At 42.6% G+C, this 21,655-nt stretch overlaps 1 protein-coding gene across 7 annotated transcripts in view; it reads left to right on the top strand.

Annotated features, from left to right (window-relative positions):
* Positions 1-21,655, top strand: part of MTR (5-methyltetrahydrofolate-homocysteine methyltransferase) — a 107,630-nt gene that overhangs the window by 36,862 nt on the left and 49,113 nt on the right. For 6 of the 7 annotated variants that reach the window (XM_072822975.1, XM_072822980.1, XM_072822974.1 and 3 more), the window contains 3 exons: positions 2,480-2,592; positions 5,957-6,097; positions 8,889-9,074. In XM_072822975.1, the coding sequence (XP_072679076.1) occupies positions 2,480-2,592; positions 5,957-6,097; positions 8,889-9,074 (440 nt within the window). The remainder of the gene's footprint in view (positions 1-2,479; positions 2,593-5,956; positions 6,098-8,888; positions 9,075-21,655) is intronic. The other variant, XM_072822981.1, reaches the window with a different exon arrangement.

Here is a 21,655-nt window from a genome sequence, read left to right as displayed (position 1 = left end):
AATAAAATACAAGGATCAGTAAAAGGAACACCTCCTTCTCTCATTCAGAATTTATTTCATTGAATTCATCCCAGTGAGTGAGTGTGGAATAGGGTTAAAAATCCTCTTCAGTCTTACTTGTTTTCGTTTTATTCTCCAGAAAATAGAATGAGACTAAAGGAAGTGAGATTTAGGGAGTGATAACACATCCCTTACCCCAGAAAGTGGCTTTTGTCAGAGAGAGGTGTGGTAGGATAGTATATTTCATCCTCGGATCTTAAAACTATGGACTGACTTTAGTCAAGGGCTAACAGTGTAAGTAGTCAGCCTTTGGGACTCCTGGGTGGCTCAGCAGTTGAGCATCTGCCTTTGGCTCAGGGCGTAATCCCAGGGTCCTAGGATCAAGTCCTACATCAGCTCCCTGCAGGGAGCCTGCTTCTCCCTCTGCCTGGGTCTGCCTCTCTCTGTGTCTCTCATGAATGAATAAATAAAATATTTAAAAAATAAAAAAAAATAGCCATTGCCACAGTTGAAACAAGAAGAGAACCATTTAGGTATGATTTTTATTTATTTATTTTTAAAAAATTTTATTTATTCATGAGAAACACAGAGAGAGAGGCAGAGACACAGGCAGAGGGAGAAGTAGGCTCCCTGAAAGGAGCCTGACGTGGGACTTGATCCCAGGACCCTGGGATCACGCCCTGAACCAAAGGCAGACGCTCAACCACTGAGCCATCCAGTCATCCCCATATTTTAATTTTTTCAATTAAGATTTTACTTATTGATTTGAGAGAGCGAGTGAGCACAAGCAGGGGGAAGGGGCAGAGGGAGAGGGAGAAGCAGGCTCCCAGCAGGGAGCCTGATTTGGGACTCCATCCCAGGACCCAGGATTGTGACCTGAGCCAAAAGCAGACACTTAACCGATTGAGCCACCCAGGTGCCCCTAGATAGGATTTTTAAAAAGAATTTATATGTAAGAATAAAAGAATCCTCTTCTGGTTTGACTTTCATGTGCTGTTTCTAATAGCTTTAAAAATCACCTTCAATCAGATTTTAAAAGAATGACATCAAACATACTCTTAAATTGTTCTTTTATAGATAGCACACTTAAGAAAAAAAATGTAGTTTTTATATCAGATACTTGGCATTTATAACAGATGAGAAGCACTTTGTATGTGGTGCTCATAGAGTGATGAAGTGGGACCTCTTCAGTATTTATGTGTTGCTGGCCCCGCAAACCCCAGGGTCTGACTAAGGATCGGGGACGCCCTCAGGCTCACATGGAGGGTCACTACCAATGGGAAGAAATCACAGGACAGAACAGGAAAGTGATGGTCTCCCCAGTCTGTTAAGCAATCTGGGATACTTTCATAATTCCTCATCTTATATTCATTATTTTCCTCTCCCCGATATTTTGTACATCCTCAACCAATACTTTGGCAAAGGACTCCAAAGCCGTTTTGTTTTATTGACAACAATAGCTATGATTGCTGTGCTAATTATATGCTTATCAGTGTTCTCTAGTCTCATTTTTACAATAGTGTTATGAGTATGAAAAAAGTACAAAAAAACATCCTTTCATGTCTGTCTTTTATATGGTCAGAGATGATGAAAGAAAGCCCTGGATTGTGCACTGAGATAGCCATACGAGGCTTTGAACCTGAGGCTGGCCGTCCCTAGATCCTGCTTGTAACCTGCCCTGCAAGATTCCCTCTCCTCATACTTTAAATATAATGAGTAGAACGAAAACAGTTACAGGCTGTTTCTGTAGTGATACTTTACATATTGCTTTTTATCTCTGTTAATGTGTTCATAATTATAAAGCTGGTGTTTGCCCCCCAACTGGCTTGTAACAGGGGAGATGTTATGTCCCCTTTGCAAATAAGGAAAGGGGTGCAGAGAGCCCTGCTTTTCCCAGCATCCACTCAGCTCATGCATGGTGTGTGCCATGGCAACTTCTGTCTCCCAGGGTTCAGCTGGGTCCTTCCTTGTGACCCCATTTGTCCTTTCTGGTTATGGATTCTTGGCCTCTCCATCAAAGACATAAGGTAAAGCTCTAAATGCATTGCTGGGGAGATTATGAAAGCCTGCTCCCCCTGGCTTCAAGCTGATGTCTGAGTGGACCACTGTGGAGCAATCTTTCTGATTCTAACTTCATGGCTTTTGCCCCACAGTCTTGGTTAAATAGAGATATGACGATAATTTTTTCTTGTTTCTCCGAGCTGGAATGATGCAGTTCTTTAGAAAAATTTTGAATCTAAATTCCTAAAATACTTCTTTTGGGAGTTCTGGCTGTAAATGTAGCTGTGACATATAGCCTTTGTTGTGTTTAGATCCCTGGAGAAGACCATGGTCCTAATCCTACATCAGGCATCCTGTCTAGTCATGTGGGCTGGGCGACTGAAATGTCTTTTCTTTCTCATGAAAGCATTTGATTTCTTTCTGTCTAATGTCATCATATGAATTTTCAGGAAATTTTCAAAATGCTTCTCCTTTTAAGGTCTAGAACCCTTCAGGATTGGACCGTACACCAACTTTGTTAACATTGGAGAGCGCTGTAACGTGGCAGGATCCAGGAAGTTTGCTAAACTCGTCATGGCAGGAAACTATGAAGTGAGCATCTCGTTAGGACCCTTGAGGCATCTGCCATGTTCTTGGCTAGACAGCATGTAAATGAAACAGCTCTGCCTTCGAGAGTGTTCTGAGCAGAGCTCCTGGGGATTAAAAAGAGAATGGGCAGGTGGGAGGATGATCACCCTCGGAAAACTGAAGCTGCTATTATTATTTGTCAAAAGGAACTGCATCTGGAATCTGAAGTGGGGTGAGGTGGGAGGGATCCAGAGTCTGGCTCTTTCAGTAACTGTGAACTGAGTTTAAAAATTCGAGAACACTCTTCATTTTGGCTTCTCACAAATCCCTTCAGGGGAAGGGGAAGCCAGGGGAATTCCTACTCACTTCCTCATGACCACATCTAACAACTGACTAGTGTGGTGGTCTTCATTCTGCTAGCTGTAGACTAAAATAAGCAAGCACACAGAGAAGATGGACTAGACCCCTGCCTTTGAAAGCTTACATGACGGTTTAGCCATAGTAGTTTTAAGCTTGGTCACTCTGTGGGTGAGCAAAATCTAATCCCAATAGAGGCCACCCTAAATAGCCAGATACGTTTTTTTTTCCTTATTAAAATAGGAAGTTAAGGTTGGAGGAATTTAGTCTGGGCTTTCATGATGATTTATTTTGGCATCAACTGTCACTTGAAGTCTCACAATCTTTAGGAAATAGGTTTTCCAGAAACCAGGATCAAAGCAGACTTGATTTTAATCACAAAGAAAGGACCCCTTTTTTTTTATCCTTTATGGACTTATTAGTTCCTACTCCTCGGTAGCCCTCAAAGGCACCCGGTTAGCTGGTCTGCTGGCTCTTGCCAGATCCCGTCCATCCTCTTCCCTGCATTCCTACTGCTGCTTGCTGCCATCATGTGCTTTTGTCACTGTCTTCCCCAGATCAGAAGCTTTCATAGGGTCACAATTTTTTTGCAGATGGGATAAAATCCAGACTCTTTAGGGCAGCATTCATTTCTCTCCACTTAGACACCCATCCCAATCCATCATCCGCACATTCCAGGAGGCTTGCTTCTGCACTCATGCCCTCTTTTCATGTTTATTCTCCTCTGAAATCCTGATGACCCTTCGTAGTTACATAGCCTGCTTCAAATGGCCATATTTCTATTTACATTTTGATTCTTATGGTCATTCTGTGGTGTCCCTTTGAGCTGTCAGATTTGATAGATTTGATACTGTGAACAGAGGGCATTTTAGGAAGATGAAAGTGGATGGGAATAATATCTAGCCTTTATTTTTTAATTTTTTTAGAAGATTTTATTTATTTATTCATTCTTGAGAGACACAGAAAGAGTAGCGGAGACATAGGCGGAGGGAGGGAGCCTGATGTGGGACTCAGTCGCAGGACTCTGGGATCATGACCTGAGTCAAAGACAGATGCTCAACCACTGAGCCACACAGGTGCCCCTCTATCTAGCCTTTAGTAAGGTCTCACTGTGTGCTGGTCACAGCATGAGGCATGAGGCATCATTACTCACTGAGTCTTCACAGGCCTGTGAGGCAGTTAACCATCACTGCACCCATTTTATGGATGTACATGTGGGGGAAGGTAAGCTATTCTCCTGTTGTTTCACAGCAAGGACATGATGGACCCCAAGTTGACTCTGCAGGGGACACAGGAAGGGGAGACAGTGGAATCTGGCAGGAGGTTGTTAGGGGCGACTCCTCATTTCATTATAGTTTTCCTTGAGTTAGTGATCCCTCTAGGTTTGTGGTTTGGTGGAAAGGGAACTGACTTTGGAGGAAGCTCCAGTGCTGATTTTTGCTCACCTTGTACAAATAACTTCCTCCTAGTGAGCCCATTTGGGAAGGTTGGACCTGCAAGTTTTTACTCTGTGACTTTTCTGGCCTACAAAGGTCGATGTTGGCATCTCTGCTTTCCAGCTCTTTCGATCTCTGGTCTCACCAGGTTGCTGGCTGTCTCTCTGCATCCTCCCGTGCCTGCAGACTGTCGCTCTGAGGTGGCTTCCTCCATTTCAGTCTGCAGAGACAGACCCTTTCCTATTGTGTAGGCCATCTTGCCCTTGACTCACATCACATATGGCAGCGCTGCTAGCTATTGCCTGACTTTGTCATGTGCCCCCAGCTAGATGTGAGCCCTTCAAGGACATGGATTGGGATGCATGCTTTTCATTTTTTATAATATTTAACACATTGCTGATAACTGAAAAACATTGTTTGATGTGCTGAAGTGTATTATGAGCTTTTTCCTGTGTAACCTTGGGTCATTATGAACGGTGTTTCCTTGTGGCATCTGCTAGAGGGTCTCAGCCCTGCTCTATCACGATTGCTTAAGATGTCCATGTGGTTTTCTTAAGTTAAGGAAAAATTAGGACAACATCGGACATTGCTATTCATTTTATCCTTATTTGTTTTATTACATTACGAAGTGTACAGTGAAGACCTAAAATAACCTCTGTTTTATCAGTTAGTTGGAAAGCATCGTGGAACATGTATATTTTGCCCAGTACTGTCCAAAGGAGAGCAGGGGAAATGTAAGACCTTTCCACAGTTCCAAACACCTACACTCTATTTTGAGGAATAAGCCAACACATGAAATCACAAGGATATGATGATCTAATAAACCATGATGATGTAATGATCACAGTTGTTACAGATATTTCAGAGGCAGCAGTCATTTTGGAATAAGCAGTGTTTCCCACCCAAACTATGTTCTCTGGAACAGTGATCCTATAAGGTATTCCTTCAGTGGTCATAAGTGGGGAATGCTGTGTATTCTGTTCTTGGATATTTACAGTGTGTAACAGTGTATGAAAGGATTTGAAAAGCCTTCCAGTTTAAAAACCTGCTGGATTTTATTTAACTCCTATTTAATGCAACTTTTACCAATAGCCTGCAACACACTTTGCATGTCTTGGCAAACACTGAAGAGTCACAGAAGTTTTGGATGGTTTCTATGAGGACTTTTTTTGGAGGAGATGGGGCCTGAGCTGGGTTGTACACAGTATAGAAGGGAAGGGGACTGTATTCCAAGCAGAGGGGACAATGTGATCTGTGACCCTGAAGTGGAAACAGACACGGCCAGGTGGAGGGAACCAGAAGGGCAGGAGACAAGGCCAGGTCACAGAGGGCCTTTGAACACCAGGCTGGGGAGTTTAGCTTCTTTACAGCAGGCAAACAGAGCCTTGGTGGATTGTGAGGGAGGGAGGAGATGTGGAAGAAAGGCCAGTTGTCAGTCTGCAATGATTGTTGGGCAGAGAGCAGGCCTGGACTTGGGAAGGCTGGTTAGTCCAGTCTGATTTGAAAGGACTGCTGGGGAGGTGAGGATGACTTTTGCTGACCTTCTCTTGAGTCACCTTCTCCTAACACTGCCTCCTCTGGCATTCTTTCCTCAGGAAGCACTGAGTGTTGCCAAAGCACAGGTGGAAATGGGAGCGCAGGTGTTGGATATCAACATGGATGATGGCATGCTTGATGGTCCGAGTGCCATGACCAAATTTTGCAACTTTATCGCTTCGGAGCCTGACATTGCCAAGGTTGTTTACATGACCTCATCTGTCACTCCTTCAACTTTGTCACTTGTCCCAGGGATCTGTCATCTCATGCTTTCCTACTGTGAAAGCCCAATGGTTTCTGACCACCACTTTCTCCCTTAATGTTAGCCTTCCAATATAAACTAGAGAGAGCTGTGACTTCAGCTCAGCTTCTGGAATTGCTTACAAGAATGGTTTCCTCTGGTGTCTAGCCAGACGAAGAACCTGCTTCCCACGTCTCTGAAGGATACACTGGCCCTTTCCTACTAGGGCATTGGTCCATTCCTAGTGTAGGAGCGCTCAGGCAGTTCTTCCTTATTGCGGGAGGAAGAGACCTTCCATGGCTTATCAGGGTAAAAACAAGACTATAAAACAAGATTTAATCGAAATAGTATATGTCAGCTTTGCATTTGTTCTTTAAAAGATGAAAGTTAATTTTTGCGTCTAGTTTTTGAAACAAGTTTTTTAGATGGATTCTAAAATCATTAAAAACTTTTACTTCAGGCAGCCCAGACGGCTCAGTGGTTTAGCGCCGCCTTCAGCCCAGGGTATGATCCTGGGGACCCAGGGTCGAGTCCCATGTCGAGCTCCCTGCTCGGAGCCTGCTTCTCCCTTTGCTGTAAAGTTCTTTTTTAAAGAAACTTCCTCATGCTTTGAGAGATGGGGCTGTCAGGTTTTCATTAGGCCTTCAGCAGATGCTTATGTTAGATGTCTTGTGGTAAGCACTAGAAAACATGAACCCATCTTTCATTTGTGTCTTAAAACTCCTCAGTAAAAAGCCTCATCTCTCCTTTGGGAGTAAGTATTTTGAGAATTTAAGGTGCAGAGAAGCCAAAGGACTTGTTCTGAGTCTGCCGGAATCAGAGGGAGAGCAGTTGTTCAGCAGTGGGAAGGGGGCTGTGCTAGAAGTCGGAGACTCTTCTGGTCCTGGACAATTTGGCTGACTATTGGCCTGTTTCCTTCCTCTGCCCTGAAGTGGGAGCTGTCATACCTGCTGTGTCTGACTCACACTGTGAAGATAAAAGTGCCTCAACTATGAACAGCCTTGTATAACAAGATATTATTAATTAATTACTGTTATGACTGCTCCAGTAATTTTTTTTCTGTATCTTTCCTGGATTGGACCTACTACCAAAATTTATTTGAGATCAAAGTATGAACAGCTGGAGTCAAGCATAAAAGGTGGGACTAGCCCATTTTCACCAGCAGAGCTGGGACTCCAAAACATTGGTCAGGTGTTGTCACTGGTACCCGATCCTTTTTCTAGCAAACGTAGGAAACCCAGCATGGTTAGAAAGGGTAGAATCGCTGGATCCCGCATTCCATTGTGCTCTCTCCCCTTTGGAGGCATGGCCGTAGGAAGGCCCCAGGGGCCCTGGAAACCTGGGAACCTTTCCTTTTTTTTTTTTTTAAATAATAAATTTATTTTTTATTGGTGTTCAATTTGCCAACATACAGAATAACACCCAGTGCTCATCCCGTCAAGTGCCCCCCTCAGTGCCCGTCACCCATTCATACCCACCCCCTGCCCTCCTCCCCTTACACCACCCCTAGTTCGTTTCCCAGAGTTAGGAGTCTTTATGTTCTGTCTCCCTTTCTGATATTTCCTACCCATTTCTTCTCCCTTCCCTTCTATTCCCTTTTACTATTATTTATATTCCCCAAATGAATGAGACCATATAATGTTTGTCCTTTCCTTATTGACTTATTTCCTTTCCTTGACTTCTCCTGCCTGGCTCTCCCTGTGCCTATGTGGGGGGGTCTGCTGCCCTGAAACAGGCTTTCATAGCAGCTTTGTCCCTCTCATGCCCTCGCCTTACCCACGCTTCATGTTGTTATTTGTTAAATCACTTACTTCCAGAAAGCTTGGGGAAGCCAGGGAGCCGCCTACTCTGTCACTGCCCCTAGGTCTAGCACGGGGCCCAGTGTAGTTGTCCCTTAGTTGTATACTTATTGAGTGGGTGCAGTAATGGAGCTTAGATCAGCGGCCCTGTTTCATTTCTTTGCTTGACTCTAGTCTTGCCTTGAAACCCTTAACTTTCACCTTTCCTAGAATAGAGCCATGAATGCATGGAGACTGTGAGAAATAAACCTACCCTCTCTGTGCATTCCAGTTTTGTCCTTTATTGTAGTTCTATGCATTTATTAAATATTACATTTTTCCTTCCTAGGAGTAAAACTTTTTTTTGTTTGCTTTTTCCAGTTAGGAATTTGATTTTCTAAAGGGAAGGTTGAATTTTTTTTTTTTAAGATTTTATTTATTTGTTCATGAGAGACACACGGAGAGAGGCAGAGACAGAGGCCCAGTGAGAAGCAGTCTCCTTGCGGGGAACCTGATGCAGGACTCGATCCCAGGACTATGGGATCATTACTTGGGCAGATGCCCAACCAGGAAGTCACCCAGGAGCCCAAGATTGAATTTGAATAATTGGCTGGAGAGCTGTTCCTGGGGATGTGAGGCTAAACACTAATCCCAGAGTCAGATCAGGGATATCTGAATCCTGTTTGAGGTTTAGGCATTTGAAGGTGCAAACTGGTGATGACACTGTGAACTGACATCTGATTTCATTCCGGTGTTTAGCTGCGATCTTTGATTTGTCAACTTCTCTCTCATGCATGTGAGACTGGAATTACTCCCAAGTATTTTGGGCTTTAAGAACAAATACATTAAAGTCCTTTTTCTGCCTCACTACTCTTGTGTATTGTTTCCCTAAATAAGAAATAAATAAGGACTCTTGGGGAGGGTGGTGACTTGTAAATCTTCCGTGAATTTTTCCTGCCCTTCTGATCTTAGGTGCCCCTGTGCATTGACTCTTCCAATTTTGCTGTGATTGAAGCTGGCTTGAAGTGCTGCCAGGGAAAATGCATTGTCAACAGCATTAGTCTGAAGGAGGGAGAGGATGACTTCTTGGAGAAGGCTAGGAAGATTAAGAAGTTTGGAGCTGCTGTGGTGGTCATGGCTTTTGATGAAGAAGGGCAGGTGAGTGATTTCTTTTGACCTCACTCTATGGCATTGCACAGTCTAGACAGCATGATGGAAGAGAACAGACTCCACAACAGCCGTGTAAACACCACAAGTGCCATATGTGTCCACACACACACACACACACACACAGGTCATACACATGTACAGATACTTGTATTTATATATGCATGTCAAAATTAGATGCATAATGAAGTCTTTATAGAGAAAGGAATTATTCAGTAAATTCTATGAGAATGACTGGCTGTGCATTTGGAAAAAAATAAAATAGAGCCCTATTTCCCACCATATGCTAAAATAAGGTCTATGTGAGTTAACAGTCTAAGTGTATAAAACAAAATTCTGAAGAGTATATGGGCAAAATAGTCATCTAAACTTGGGAAGCCAGAAGGAGAATTAATAGAGCCATCTGCATGGAGACATAACACTTTCTATGGTGAAGGATGTGGTACTGTCTGCAGCATGAGTAGTAGCAGTGGGTTAATATCCCCAATATGCAGCATTTCCTCAAATCAGAAAATAAAACACCCAAATCAATCCAAAAGGAGACTAAACAAAGGAAATGAATAAGCAGTTTATGGAAGAAGAAATACAAATAGCCAATAAACCTATGAGAAGATACTCTATTTTATAATAATTAAAGATATGGAAAAGGAAGTATTAGTGAGATATTTCTTTCTTTTATCAAAGAGAGAAGTAAAAGGTTGACAAATGGCACCTCCTATAATGTCTCTGCCATGGAATCACAGAGGGGCAATGGGAAGCTTCAAACATAATGATAGTTCAACTGAGTGATGGGTGTGTGGTGACTATATTGTATTGTCACTTTATTTTTTTTAAAGATTTATTTATTTATTTTGAAGAGAAAAATGCAGTGAGGGGAGGGGCAGTGGGAAAGGGAGAAGCAGACTCCCTGCTAAGTGCAGAGCCCTACTTGGACCTGATCTGAGGACCCTGAGATCATGAACTAAGCTGAAACCAAGAGTTGGACACTTAACCCACTGAGCCAGGGACCCTTTTGCATGACTTTTATAACTGTTTTTGTGTCTATTCAATATTTTTTTAAAAACAATGATAAAACCTCCATCCCTTATGATTCAGCCCTCTTTGGGAATCTCGTAATGGCTGATATGTAGGGTATCACTCATTGTAGCACTGTGGTAGCACAAAATGGAAAACACTCTGAAAGTCCATTAATAGGGGAATGCTTAAATCTTGCTACATGCCACCAGAATACACTGTACCAGGTAAAGAGAATGAGGTGATGGAATCATGTCTATAATATATTGAAAAATGGGGGGAAAAAAACCAGGTGACATGATCCTGACTTTATTTAATAAAGGTTTATATGGATGTATGTGTGTCTGTATAAGCAGAGAAAGAAAGCTAGTTAACTAGAGGGTAAGGATGGTTTCAGATGGGACATACTGACTTTTATTTTATATAATTGACAAGTGGTGGTATTTTATGTCCGTTTTCTTTCTCTGCTTTGTGTATTTTTAAAATAAAATTGTTTTTACTAAAGGGTTATTGTATTTGTACAAAAGATAGTTTCATCAGGAGAAAAATTCAAATAATCCAAAAGGGTGCAGAAGAGATAACTTTTTTTGTATATTTTTTTATTGGAGTTCGATTTGCCAACATATAGCCTAACATCCAGGGTTCATCCCGTCACCCAGTCACCCCAACCCCCCACCCACGACCCTTTCCACGACCCCTTGTTCGTTTCCCAGAATTAGGAGTCTCTCATGTTCCGTCACCCTCTCTGATATTTCCCACTCATTTTCTCTCCTTTCCCCTTTATTCCTTTTCACTATTTTTCATTATTCCCCAAATGAATGAGACCATATAATGTTTGTCCTTCTCCGATTGACTTACTTCACTCAGCTTAATACCCTCCAGTTCCATCCACGTTGAAGCAAATGGTCGGTATTTGTCGTTTCTAAAGGCTGAGTAATATTCCATTGTATACATAAACCACATCTTCTTTATCCATTCATCTTTCGATGGACACCGAGGCTCCTTCCACAGTTTGGCTATTGTGGACATTGCTGCTAGAAACATTGGGGTGCAGGTGTCCCGGCGTTTTATTGCATCTGTATCTTTGGGGTAAATCCCCAACAGTGCAATTGCTGGGTCGTAGGGCAGTTCTTTTATTAACTCTTTGAGGAACCTCCACACAGTTTTCCAGAGTGGCTGCACCAGTTCACATTCCCACCAACAGTGCAAGTGGGTTCCCCTTTCTCCGCATCCTCTCTAACATTTGTGGTTTCCTACTGTGTTAATTTTCCCCATTCTCGCTGGTGTGAGGTGGTATCTCATTGTGGTTTTGATTTGCATTTCCCTGATGGCCAGTGATGCGGAGCATTTTCTCATGTGCTTGTTGGCCATGTCTATGTCTTCCTCTGTGAGATTTCTGTTCATGTGATCTGCCCATTTCACGATTGGATTGTTTGTTTTTTTTGGTGTTGAGTTTAATAAGTTCTTTATAGATCTTGGATACTAGCCCTTTATCTGAGATGTCATTTGCAAATATCTTCTCCCATTCTGTAGGTTGTCTTTTAGTTTTGTTGACTGTTTCTTTTGCTGTGCAGAAGCATTTTATCTTGATGAAGTCCCAGTAGTTCAACTTGGCCCCAGCCAAGTTCAGAAAGGGTGTTGCCTATGTTCTCCTCTAGGATTTTTGATAGATTCTTGTCTTATATTTAGATCTTTCATCCATTTTGAGTTTATCTTTGTGTCTGGTGTAAGAGAATGGTCTAGTTTCATTCTTCTGCATGTGACTGTTCAGTTTTCCCGGTACCATTTATTGAAGAGACTGTCCTTTTTCCAGTGGATAATCTTTCCTGCTTTGTCGAATATTAGTTGACCATAGAGTTGAGGGCCCATTTCTGGGTTCTTTATTCTGTTCTATTGACCTATGTGTCTGTTTTTGTGCCAGTACCACACTGTCTTGATGACCACAGCTTTGTAGTACAACCTGAAATCCGTCATTGAGATGCCCCTGGCTCTGGTTTTCTTTTTCAATATTCCCCTGGCTATTCGGGATCTTTTCTGATTCCACACAAATCTTTTTTTTCTTTTTTTAATTTTTATTTATTTATGATAGTCACACACAGAGAGAGAGAGAGAGAGAGGCAGAGACATAGGCAGAGGGAGAAGCAGGCTCCATGCACCGGGAGCCCGACGTGGGATTCGATCCTGGGTCTCCAGGATCGCGCCCTGGGCCAAAGGCAGGCGCCAAACTGCTGCGCCACCCAGGGATCCCTGATTCCACACAAATCTTAAGATGATTTGTTCCAACTCTCTGAAGAAAGTCCATGGTATTTTGATAGGGATTGTATTGAATGTGTAAATTGCCCTGGGTAGCATTGGCATTTTCACAATATTATTTCTTCCAATCCATGAGCATGGAGTATTTTTCCATCTCTTTGTGTCTTCCTCAATTTCTTTCAGAAGTGTTCTGTAGTTTTTAGGGTATAGATCCTTTACCTCTTCGGTTAGGTTTATTCTTAGGTATCTTTTGCTTTTGGGTGCAATTGTAAATGGAACTGATTCCTTAATTTCTCTTTCTTCAGTCTCATTGTTAGTGTATAGAAATGCCACTGATTTCTGGGCATTGATTCTGTATCCTGCCACGCTGCCAAATTGCTGTATGAGTTCTAGCAATCTTGGGGTGGAGTCTTTTGGGTTTTCTATGTACAGTATCATGTCAACTGCAAAGAGGGAGAGTTTGACTTACAAGAGATCATTTTGATAATGAACCTTTTCTCATACTAAGCAGGCACACACACTACCCACATTAAATCAGCTTTTCTTCCCAACATATAAATGTTAGGTGTTTGTGTGTGTATATATATATATATGTATTTTTTTTTTAAGGTTTTACTTATTTATTCATGGGAGACAGAGAGAGAGGCAGAGACATAGGCAGAGGGAGAAGCAGACTGCCTGTGGGGAGCCCGATGCGGGACTCGATCCCAGGACTCTGGGATCACGTTCTGAGCCACAGTTAGATGCTCAACCACGGAGCTATCCGGGTGCCCCTGTTAGATATATGTTATTATTTTTGTGTTCCATACTCTTGAGTCACTGTTGTCACACAGGTAGCAAGCAGTAGTGCCAGGATTTGAGCCTAGATCTGGTATCATTCATCAGACTCTGCTAAATGTTTGGGTGAAAGAATCCAGGGGATTGCTGTCAGGAAGAATTGGCTGTTTTAGAAAAAGTGGTCTCATAAAGCCCCTCCGAAGAGGAAACATTGAAAACCTGAATAACATGAGAAAGTCGTGTGCCCATTTAAGAAAAGAGGAGAAGTTATCCCAAATTGAAAGTTTTGTATAAAGGAGTTTACACCTGCCGTTCTGGAACTCTTCACTCCCACTCAGCAGAATGTTGGCACCTTCCCATCTTAGTAAATCTGTGTTATAACTCCATCGTCTATGGTTGCATTAGATTCCAGTTGCATGTTTTCTTTAGTCTACTAGTAAATGAAATTACAATGGTTTATAATTTTTTAGTAGAATGAGTGTGGTCAGAACTCTCATTCAGCCATCTACTCCCCACCCCCGGCCCGCAGTGGTTTTCCTCATCCTGGGGCTGCGAGGTCAAAGTGTGTTCGCGGGAAGCATTTGTGCACATGCTGCCAAATAGTGCTTCTGTGAAGTTGTCATCCAGTCGTCTCCCACTGCTGGTTCAGTTTGGGGGGACCTTCCAATGTAAATTTCATTTTTCCTTAAGATGTATATATGGGTAGTTACAAATAGTTCTGTGCGGCTCTGTATGAAAACCAGAAGCCCCCAGCCCTGCAGACCCCCAGAGGCCACCGCTGTCAACTCTCTTTTCTGCTTGTGACATTTATATTCCTTGTCTCCTTGTAGTGGTGACGGATTTGGTGTTTTTACTTTTCCACTGGTACTCTTCTAACCATTGGTTCTTTTTTGCAAAACCTATTTATTTTCCCACTTTCTGGATGCTTCTGGGACCTCATATGTCAACAGTGTTCTGAAATCACTTGACAATGAGCCATCAGTTATATTGGGTGCTTAGTGGGCCCTTTCATTTGGGAAACCAAATTTCACAAATGAAATGGTCACAGTTGTAGCAAGTTTTCTTGAATGATTTTATCTTTTGTCATGTGTGGCATTCATATATTAGATGTTTTGGAAAGATTGCCTTTTTTTTTTTTTTAATCTTTTCCTTCCTGTTTTTTCAACTCTAGCATTTTGCTCTGCTTGATATGAGATTTCTACACCTACATATATTCTCCAAATCCTCTGTTAGTCTTATTTCTTCTTTCTAAGAGCTGTTCGTTGTTACCTTAAGTGGTCATTTAAAAATCGGTACAGAAATCTGGTATTGTTTGTTGGAGGCAGATACGGGCTTTAATTCTTTCAAATATATCTTGTGTGCCTAGCCATGGGGAGATAGCAGAGAATAAAACCTAATCTCTGTCCTTGTGCAATTTGCATTCTTAGAGGGCAAACAGAGTAAGAAATAAAAACAGATCACACACATCATCTAACATATATGGATATATGGTGGATATACTTGGGAATAATTTGTACATAGATAGGATTTAAAGTCGTGAGACTGACTCTATTCCCAAAGGAATGACTATAGAGCAGAGCTCCTAGGAGTGCATCTTGGAGCTGCAGTGCTCAGGGCTGGGGAAAAGAGGAGACTCCAACATCACTAGAAGAATTTGAGGAGGAGCAACCTCTTTGGTAGGAGAGGAACCAGAGGACAGGTTCACTTGGAAGTCAAGAGGAGATCAAGCTTCAAGAAAGGCATGATGAGCTATTTTAAAGAGCTGTGGTAGATCAAGTTGGATAAGACAAAGAATTTATCACTGGATTAGGAATGGGGTAGTTTATGATCTTGCTGTACTGTTTCCAAGGAGATGAAAGCCCAATTGGAGTGGGTTCAAGAGAAAATAGAATTGGAGGCAGCAGGTGTAAACAGCCTTTTTTGAGGAGTTTTGCTGTAAAAGGGAACAGAAATAGTGTGGAAGCCAGAGATGGATAGGAGGTTAAGGAGGAGTGTGTGTGTGTGTGAGAAAATGGATCATGTGATAATATGATAAGCTGATGGGAATGATCTGGTAGAGAGAGAGGGAGGAATTGATGTACCAGAGAAAGGGAGTGTTTGTTATGTCCCTGACCTTGTAAGTGGAGAGGGTTGGCAGTCAGTCTGCAAGTGAAGGGGGTAGCAGTTCACTCCCACTGCGGGAGAGAAGGCGTAGTACGAGTGTGGATCCAGAGGCAGGCTGAGCCGTGTGCAGGTGGGAGTCTGTAATTGCTTCTGTTTTCTCTGTGAAGTAGGAAGCAAGGTCAGCTCTGAGAGTGAGAATGAGAAACCAGTGCTCTGTGCTTTGTGTGTCTGTGGTGCTTAACCAGGAGTGTGAGGCAGAAACACTCCCGTGGGGAATGGTAGTCTCTGCTGATGCTTTTAAAAAAACATACATTCCTGGGCTCTACCCCTTGAGTTCCTGCCTCATTTGGTCTGGGGTGAGATCTGGCTTCAGTAATTTTTTTTTAAAATTTAAATTCCAGCATATTTAATGTACGGTGTTACATTAATCTCAGGAGTACAGTATAGTGATTCAGCAATTCTGGGCATTGCCTGGTGATGAGCATCACCACAGGCAGCTTCCTTAATTCCATCACCCGTTTCAACTGTTCCCTACTACCTCTCTGGTGGCCATCAGTGTGTGCTCTGCAGTTAAAAGTCTGTTTCTTGTTTTGTCTCTCTTTTTTTTTCTTTGATAGTTTGTTTTGTTTCTTAAATCTGGCTTCAGGAATTTTAAAGCTGTAGAGGTGATGTATACCCCGATTGAAAATCGGAAACCCTGTATCTCAGTCCTCATAACAACCACCTGGGGTAGCTGTGGTCCCATTTTACAGTGAGCCAAGGTCAAATGGCTAGGACATGCTGGAGCCAAGTTTGGATCCCCGGTCTGCCAGCTTGAAGACTGATGCGTGTTTCCAAGTCTTGTATAATCCCCAGGCTTTGTCTGTTAGCCTTGAATAGTGTTTGATCCTCTCTGAGAATAAGTCTTCCCAATTTAGATTTGAATGTGACTACAAATAAAAAAGTGTAGGGAAAAAAATTTTAACTTGCTAGTTATGAAAGAATGCAGATTAGAGCAATATTAAGATAGTGTCTTATCCATACTAAGTAAAAGTAAACTTAAAAATGATCAAGATCTGTGCTGGTCCAGCAATAGTAAACAGAAAGCTTTATTCATTCTAGAGCGTAGCATCAATTGGGATGGTCCTTTTGAAAGACAATAATACCTGCCAAGAAATATAAAAATGTTCCTACCCTTTGAGCTAATGATCTCATTTCTGGGAAATTATCCCAATAAAAGAATTCAACAGCATAAGAACACTATATATGCAAAGAGTTAACAACCTAAATGCCCAACTGGAGAGAAATGCTAACTTAGATTATGTCATTCTGTTGGAATATTATTCAGAGTATTCACATATTAATAACAAAGATTATGGAGCAGGATGACAGTGCTTATAAAATATAAATAAGAAATTAAAAACCCAAAGTTATTTAGACCCTGTGTATATGACTACGTAAAAACTACATTTGGTAATGATGGGAAGAAAATGCTGTAAAGGGAAGTAATTGCCAGACTAAGGTGGTTAGAACTAAAGATTCCGGGATCCCTGGGTGGCGCAGCGGTTTGGCGCCTGCCTTTGGCCCAGGGCGCGATCCTGGAGACCCTGGATCGAATCCCACGTCGGGCTCCCGGTGCATGGAGCCTGCTTCTCCCTCTGCCTGTGTCTCTGCCTCTCTCTCTCTGTGACTATCATAAATAAATAAAAATTAAAAAAAAATAAAGAACTAAAGATTCCTTTTATTTTTTAAATATTTATTATTATTTTTTAATTTTTATTTTTTTATTTATTCATGAGAGAGAGAGAGAGAGAGAGAGAGAGAGGCAGAGGGGGAAGCAGGCTCCATGCAGGGAGCCCGATTTGGGACTCGATTCTGGGACCCCAGGATCACCTCCTGAACTGAAAACCACTGAGCCACTGAGGTGTCCCTAAAGATTCCTTTTAAATACTGCTTTTCCTATTAAGAGATCATTTTTCTATATGACTGTAGACTTATATATGCTTACTGAAGGATTGTGGTAAGCAGTTATAAACCGCAAAATTACAAAGAGCAAAACAACAGAAACCAGTAATCCAGATATTTTGGTATGAAGGCATGTCTTCTGTCGATGAGTTCTCATCACGCTTTTGGATGTAGCAGTCAGTTAAGAACCAAAATTCACTTTGTGTGCATGACAGGGTTGCTTCTAAGGAGAAAGATGCTCTCTCAAATGGAAAACCACTGTTGCAACAGAAGAGAGCAGAGTAACTCACACCTGCTTTTGTTGCTGCATTTGTTTGTCGATGTCAGTTGACCTTTGTGATTCATGTTGTAATGAAATCTGCCAAGTCAGAGCCACCTGTGGCAGAGGGGACTAGGCCCCAGACTTCCAGAGGAAAGGCAAATAAGGAAGCATTTCTGTGTCTTCGTTGATGTCAGTAGTTTTGATCGCCGGCTTTTTTTTTTTTTTTTTAAGATAGAGAGAGAGAGAAATCATGAGTAGGGGGAGGGGCAGAGGCAGAGGGAGAAGCAGACTCCCTGCTGAGCACAAACCTGATGCTGTGCTTGGGATCAAGACCTGAGCTGAAATGAAGAGCCTGATGCTTAACTGACTGAGCCACCGAAGCATCCCTGCTCCCAGTTGTTTTAACTCTAACAATCCTGAACACCTTTATCATTGAAATTTCTGTGAGAAAATAACTTTATTCCTACTCACTTCTAGATTTAATTTTCCTTTTCTAATTGAAATGATATATATTATATGATAATTTTTGATAATGTAAGGTTTCTTAGAAATATAATTATCACATTATAGAATGGGCTATATCAATTTTGTTTGCATCTATGCACACTATATAAAATTGATATTCTATAAGTGCATCCATTATATTCTACACATTTTTCTATGTTAAAATGATTTGAAAAATAATTTTCCAGCTTATGGAGAAATAAAGCTCCATTGGGTTATTGATTAAAATTTAATTAATCCTAACTTAGAATATCATGCTGTCTTGGCAATATTCAAAGTTGTCATTCAGGAGCATGGTTACTATTAATTAATCAGGTTTTGTAGTTTTTCTTAAATAGAAAATCTCAGGAATATTCTTAGGTATTTTGTGGTGCTTTATTGTTGGTGGGATTGGCTTATTTCTCCTTTCGTAAATATTATTATTTTTCCTTTCCTTTGGCAGTGAGTTTTTAGATTTTTATTTGGTAATACCTTATTTATTAAATTTAGATAAATTGATGTGTTTCAGTTGAATGTCTTGTATTTTCCAGGAAAATATGCACCATGGTATCATAGATAGTTCTAGGAAACAGAAGTAATTGTTCTTAAAATTCTCTTTATTGGGCAGCCCAGGTGGCTCAGCGGTTTAGCGCCACCTTCAGCCCAGGGCGTGATCCTGGAGACCTGGGATTGAGTCCCACGTCAGGCTCCCTGCATGGAGCCTGCTTCTCCCTCTGCCTGTGTCTCTGCCTCTCTCTCTCTCTCCTCTCTGTGTTTCTCATGAATAAATAAATAAAATCTTTAAAAAAAAAAATTCCCTTTATTTTTACCTTGCTGGAGGCAGTTGACCCACACCTAGGAGATGATCCTCACATGTTCTCCCCTGACTCTCTGAAAATCTGACCTATATTTCTACATTTCAGGGGCCTCCTTTTTGGTGGCTCTAGAGAGGTCACCACTCCCTGGCTAAGCTTACATGATTGAGTATTTATTCTTGGGCCTTTCCTTATATAAGATGGACTATAGATCTGAAACTATTTTTTAAGTTTGTTTGTTTATGTATGTATGTATGTATGTGTGTAATCTCTATACCCAGCATGGGGCTCAGACTCACAACCCTGAGATCAAGAGCTGTGTGCTCCTCTGACTGAGCCAGCCCAGTGCTCCAGATCTTAAATTCTCTGTAAGAAAGTGACTTCTCCAAATGACCTTTGGAGGTGGAAATTCATGGCAGGGATGTGAGGAATAGGAGGCCTCCAAAGCCACTTGGTCCCAGATCTCCACAGAGCCTGGGATGCTCACTGACCTCACAAGAGTAACAGCACAGCATACAGCTGGTGTCTCTCCGCAGCTCAGGTTCCTGGCTTCCTAGCACAAGCCTGGCATTCCTCTTTGTGAAAGAGATTTGAATGGAGTCGTTTGCCCTGTGTGAGGATATAGTGCTGCTTCACCTGGGCTCTTCAGAGTAGGATTTTCTAGCAAGCAGCCTCTACCCGTGGTTTCTAGATAAAAAGCCATGGGTGGGCATTGGATCACGATAATGCCGTGCAGAGGAGTCTGGTTTTTGATTTCCTCATTTGCTGTGTCACCAGGGGCCACAGCTGAGATCCACTTCTCCTGGCTGCTGTTGGCATAGTATGGAGACTGCCTCGCAGTCTCGTTTCCCTGTCTGACATCTAGTCTGTTTTCTCCTTGATTCTGAGTCCCTGGCCTCAAGGTTGCCTGCTTGGAGCATGAGCTGTGCCAGGGGCACCATCTCCCCTCCATCAGGTAGAGAGTGAACCAGGAGGCATTCCAGGTTGGCCTTGTTTTTCCAGTGACCCCAGCTATTCTACTCTTCTCTTCCACCATGGGCAGGATCTGCCCTGTCTTCATTCCATGCTCTTGCTTCTTTGGCTTTTTTTCCTTCTGACATATGGCTCCCCTCCAGATGGTGGCACAGATGCCTCTTCCCATCACCACTCTTGGGAATTTTGTGGCGGCAGGGTGGGCCTCCTACCCATGTTAAGTGCATTCTGAGGGGTTTGCAACCCTTGGCTGGCCTCCACAGGTAGTCTTGTGCCTTCCCTGTTGCTTGTCAGGCTGTATTTTTACAGAATCTAGGTGTCTTCCACCCTTTCTTTCTTGTCCTCACAATATCCACCTTAATGAACAAATCAAAGATTAGTTGAGGTTTACCTCCTTTCTCCCCAAGTGTGATATTCTGGCAAAGCCTGGGTGTTGGATTTTTTAACTAAACCTCCCTACCGATGGCCGTCTAACTTTGTGCAGCTCAGGAGTAAACTGGGTAAATCATAAAATCATAAAAAGTATGTATGCCTTCTTGAGCCAAGGTTTATGGTATTGTCACTGAGGTTTTCTTGTAGCTTGACCTGAGAAGGTGGTGCCCCATCCTGGCTGTATGCTAGAATCACTGGGGACTCCTAGAAAATACTGTTGCTCAGTTCTCTTCTCAAGATCCTGATCTAACGGGTGTAGGGTGAGGTTCAGGTATTAGCACACAGGCAAGGAGCCCTCCAGGTAATAATGTGCAGCTGGAATTGAGAGCCCTAGCAAATAAAGGAAGGTGGCTCCCATTCTCTTCTTTCCTGGACCTCTCTTCTGGGTCTGTGAGCTCCTCAGGCATGACCACTCCTTAGCAATGAGTTGATCTCATAACCCTGGCCGAGGAACATGACAGAGGAAACCTTGGCAAGTCGGACATGATGTGACCTGCTCCTGGCAGAGTCCTGCACCCTGAACGTCTGTTCATTCTGAGGTTCTTTTGTTTCTCCAGCGGACAGGAGTTGTGTGTCTGTTAATGTGGTAGGCACTATGGCAGGTGCTACAGGGTTGGTGAGACAAGACCCTGTTCTTATGGGGCTGGTAATTGGTGATTCCTTTCTGACCTGTAAAAGAATTCCTGTCCTGTGAGGACCCTCCTCCTTGTCCCATGTACAGTGCTGCCTTCTGGTGCACAGCTGGACTTTCCTGGGTGACCTGCTCCTGACTGCTTTCTTCTGGACCCACATCTTGGTCTTAACCATGTCACTAACTGAAGGAGTAAGTTGTTGAAAAAATTCAGTTAAGATGAGAGTTTGCCCCTTTCCCTAAAGTGTGGAGCAGTGGGGTCACAGAGCCTGCTCCTGTCTCCCTTTCCCCTAGCTCCTCGGTCTGCTTCATTGTGGGGGCACTGACCCGCCAGATGTGAGATCTAACCCCTCCAGCAGCAGGAAGCAGGGAGAGATTAAAGGCTGAAGAGAACAGTGCAACAAATACCAAAGCAGGAAAGTCATTGAAAGCCTAGATGTCAGAGTGAGCTCTTTATATAGTTGTACCACTAGGCCTTTCTCCAGAGGGTGGGACCTGCCCTAAATATTCGGAGCTACAGCAGTGTCCCTATCCCTCTGTGCTTGCCTAGAGAGCTCTCTCAGGATGTCAGGATGGATGTGACCAGGACCTGATTCTTCAGCATGCTGAGTGTCCACCTCTATCCAAGGCCACCCTCCCTCAAAGTAATCAGCTTGGAGACTCACCATATGGTCCAGTGGTGGTAGCCACTCTTCAGCAACATTTTGCACATCTGTTCAAAATTGTATGTGACTTATTTTTTTAGAAGGACTCTAGTGATAGCAGGTATTCAGTTTTTCTTCAGAGCAGATTTGATTTTTTAAAAATTTTATTTATTTGAAAAACTTTATTTATTTGAGAGAGTGAGGCAGAGTACAAGCACGGGGAGGGGCAGAGGGAGAGGGAG

Source organism: Canis lupus, chromosome 4 (assembly GCF_048164855.1).
Source record: "Canis lupus baileyi chromosome 4, mCanLup2.hap1, whole genome shotgun sequence".
Classification (NCBI taxonomy): Eukaryota; Metazoa; Chordata; class Mammalia; order Carnivora; family Canidae; genus Canis; species Canis lupus.
The sequence above is the reverse complement of the archived record's forward strand: the minus strand, read 5'-3'. Positions and strand labels throughout refer to the sequence as shown.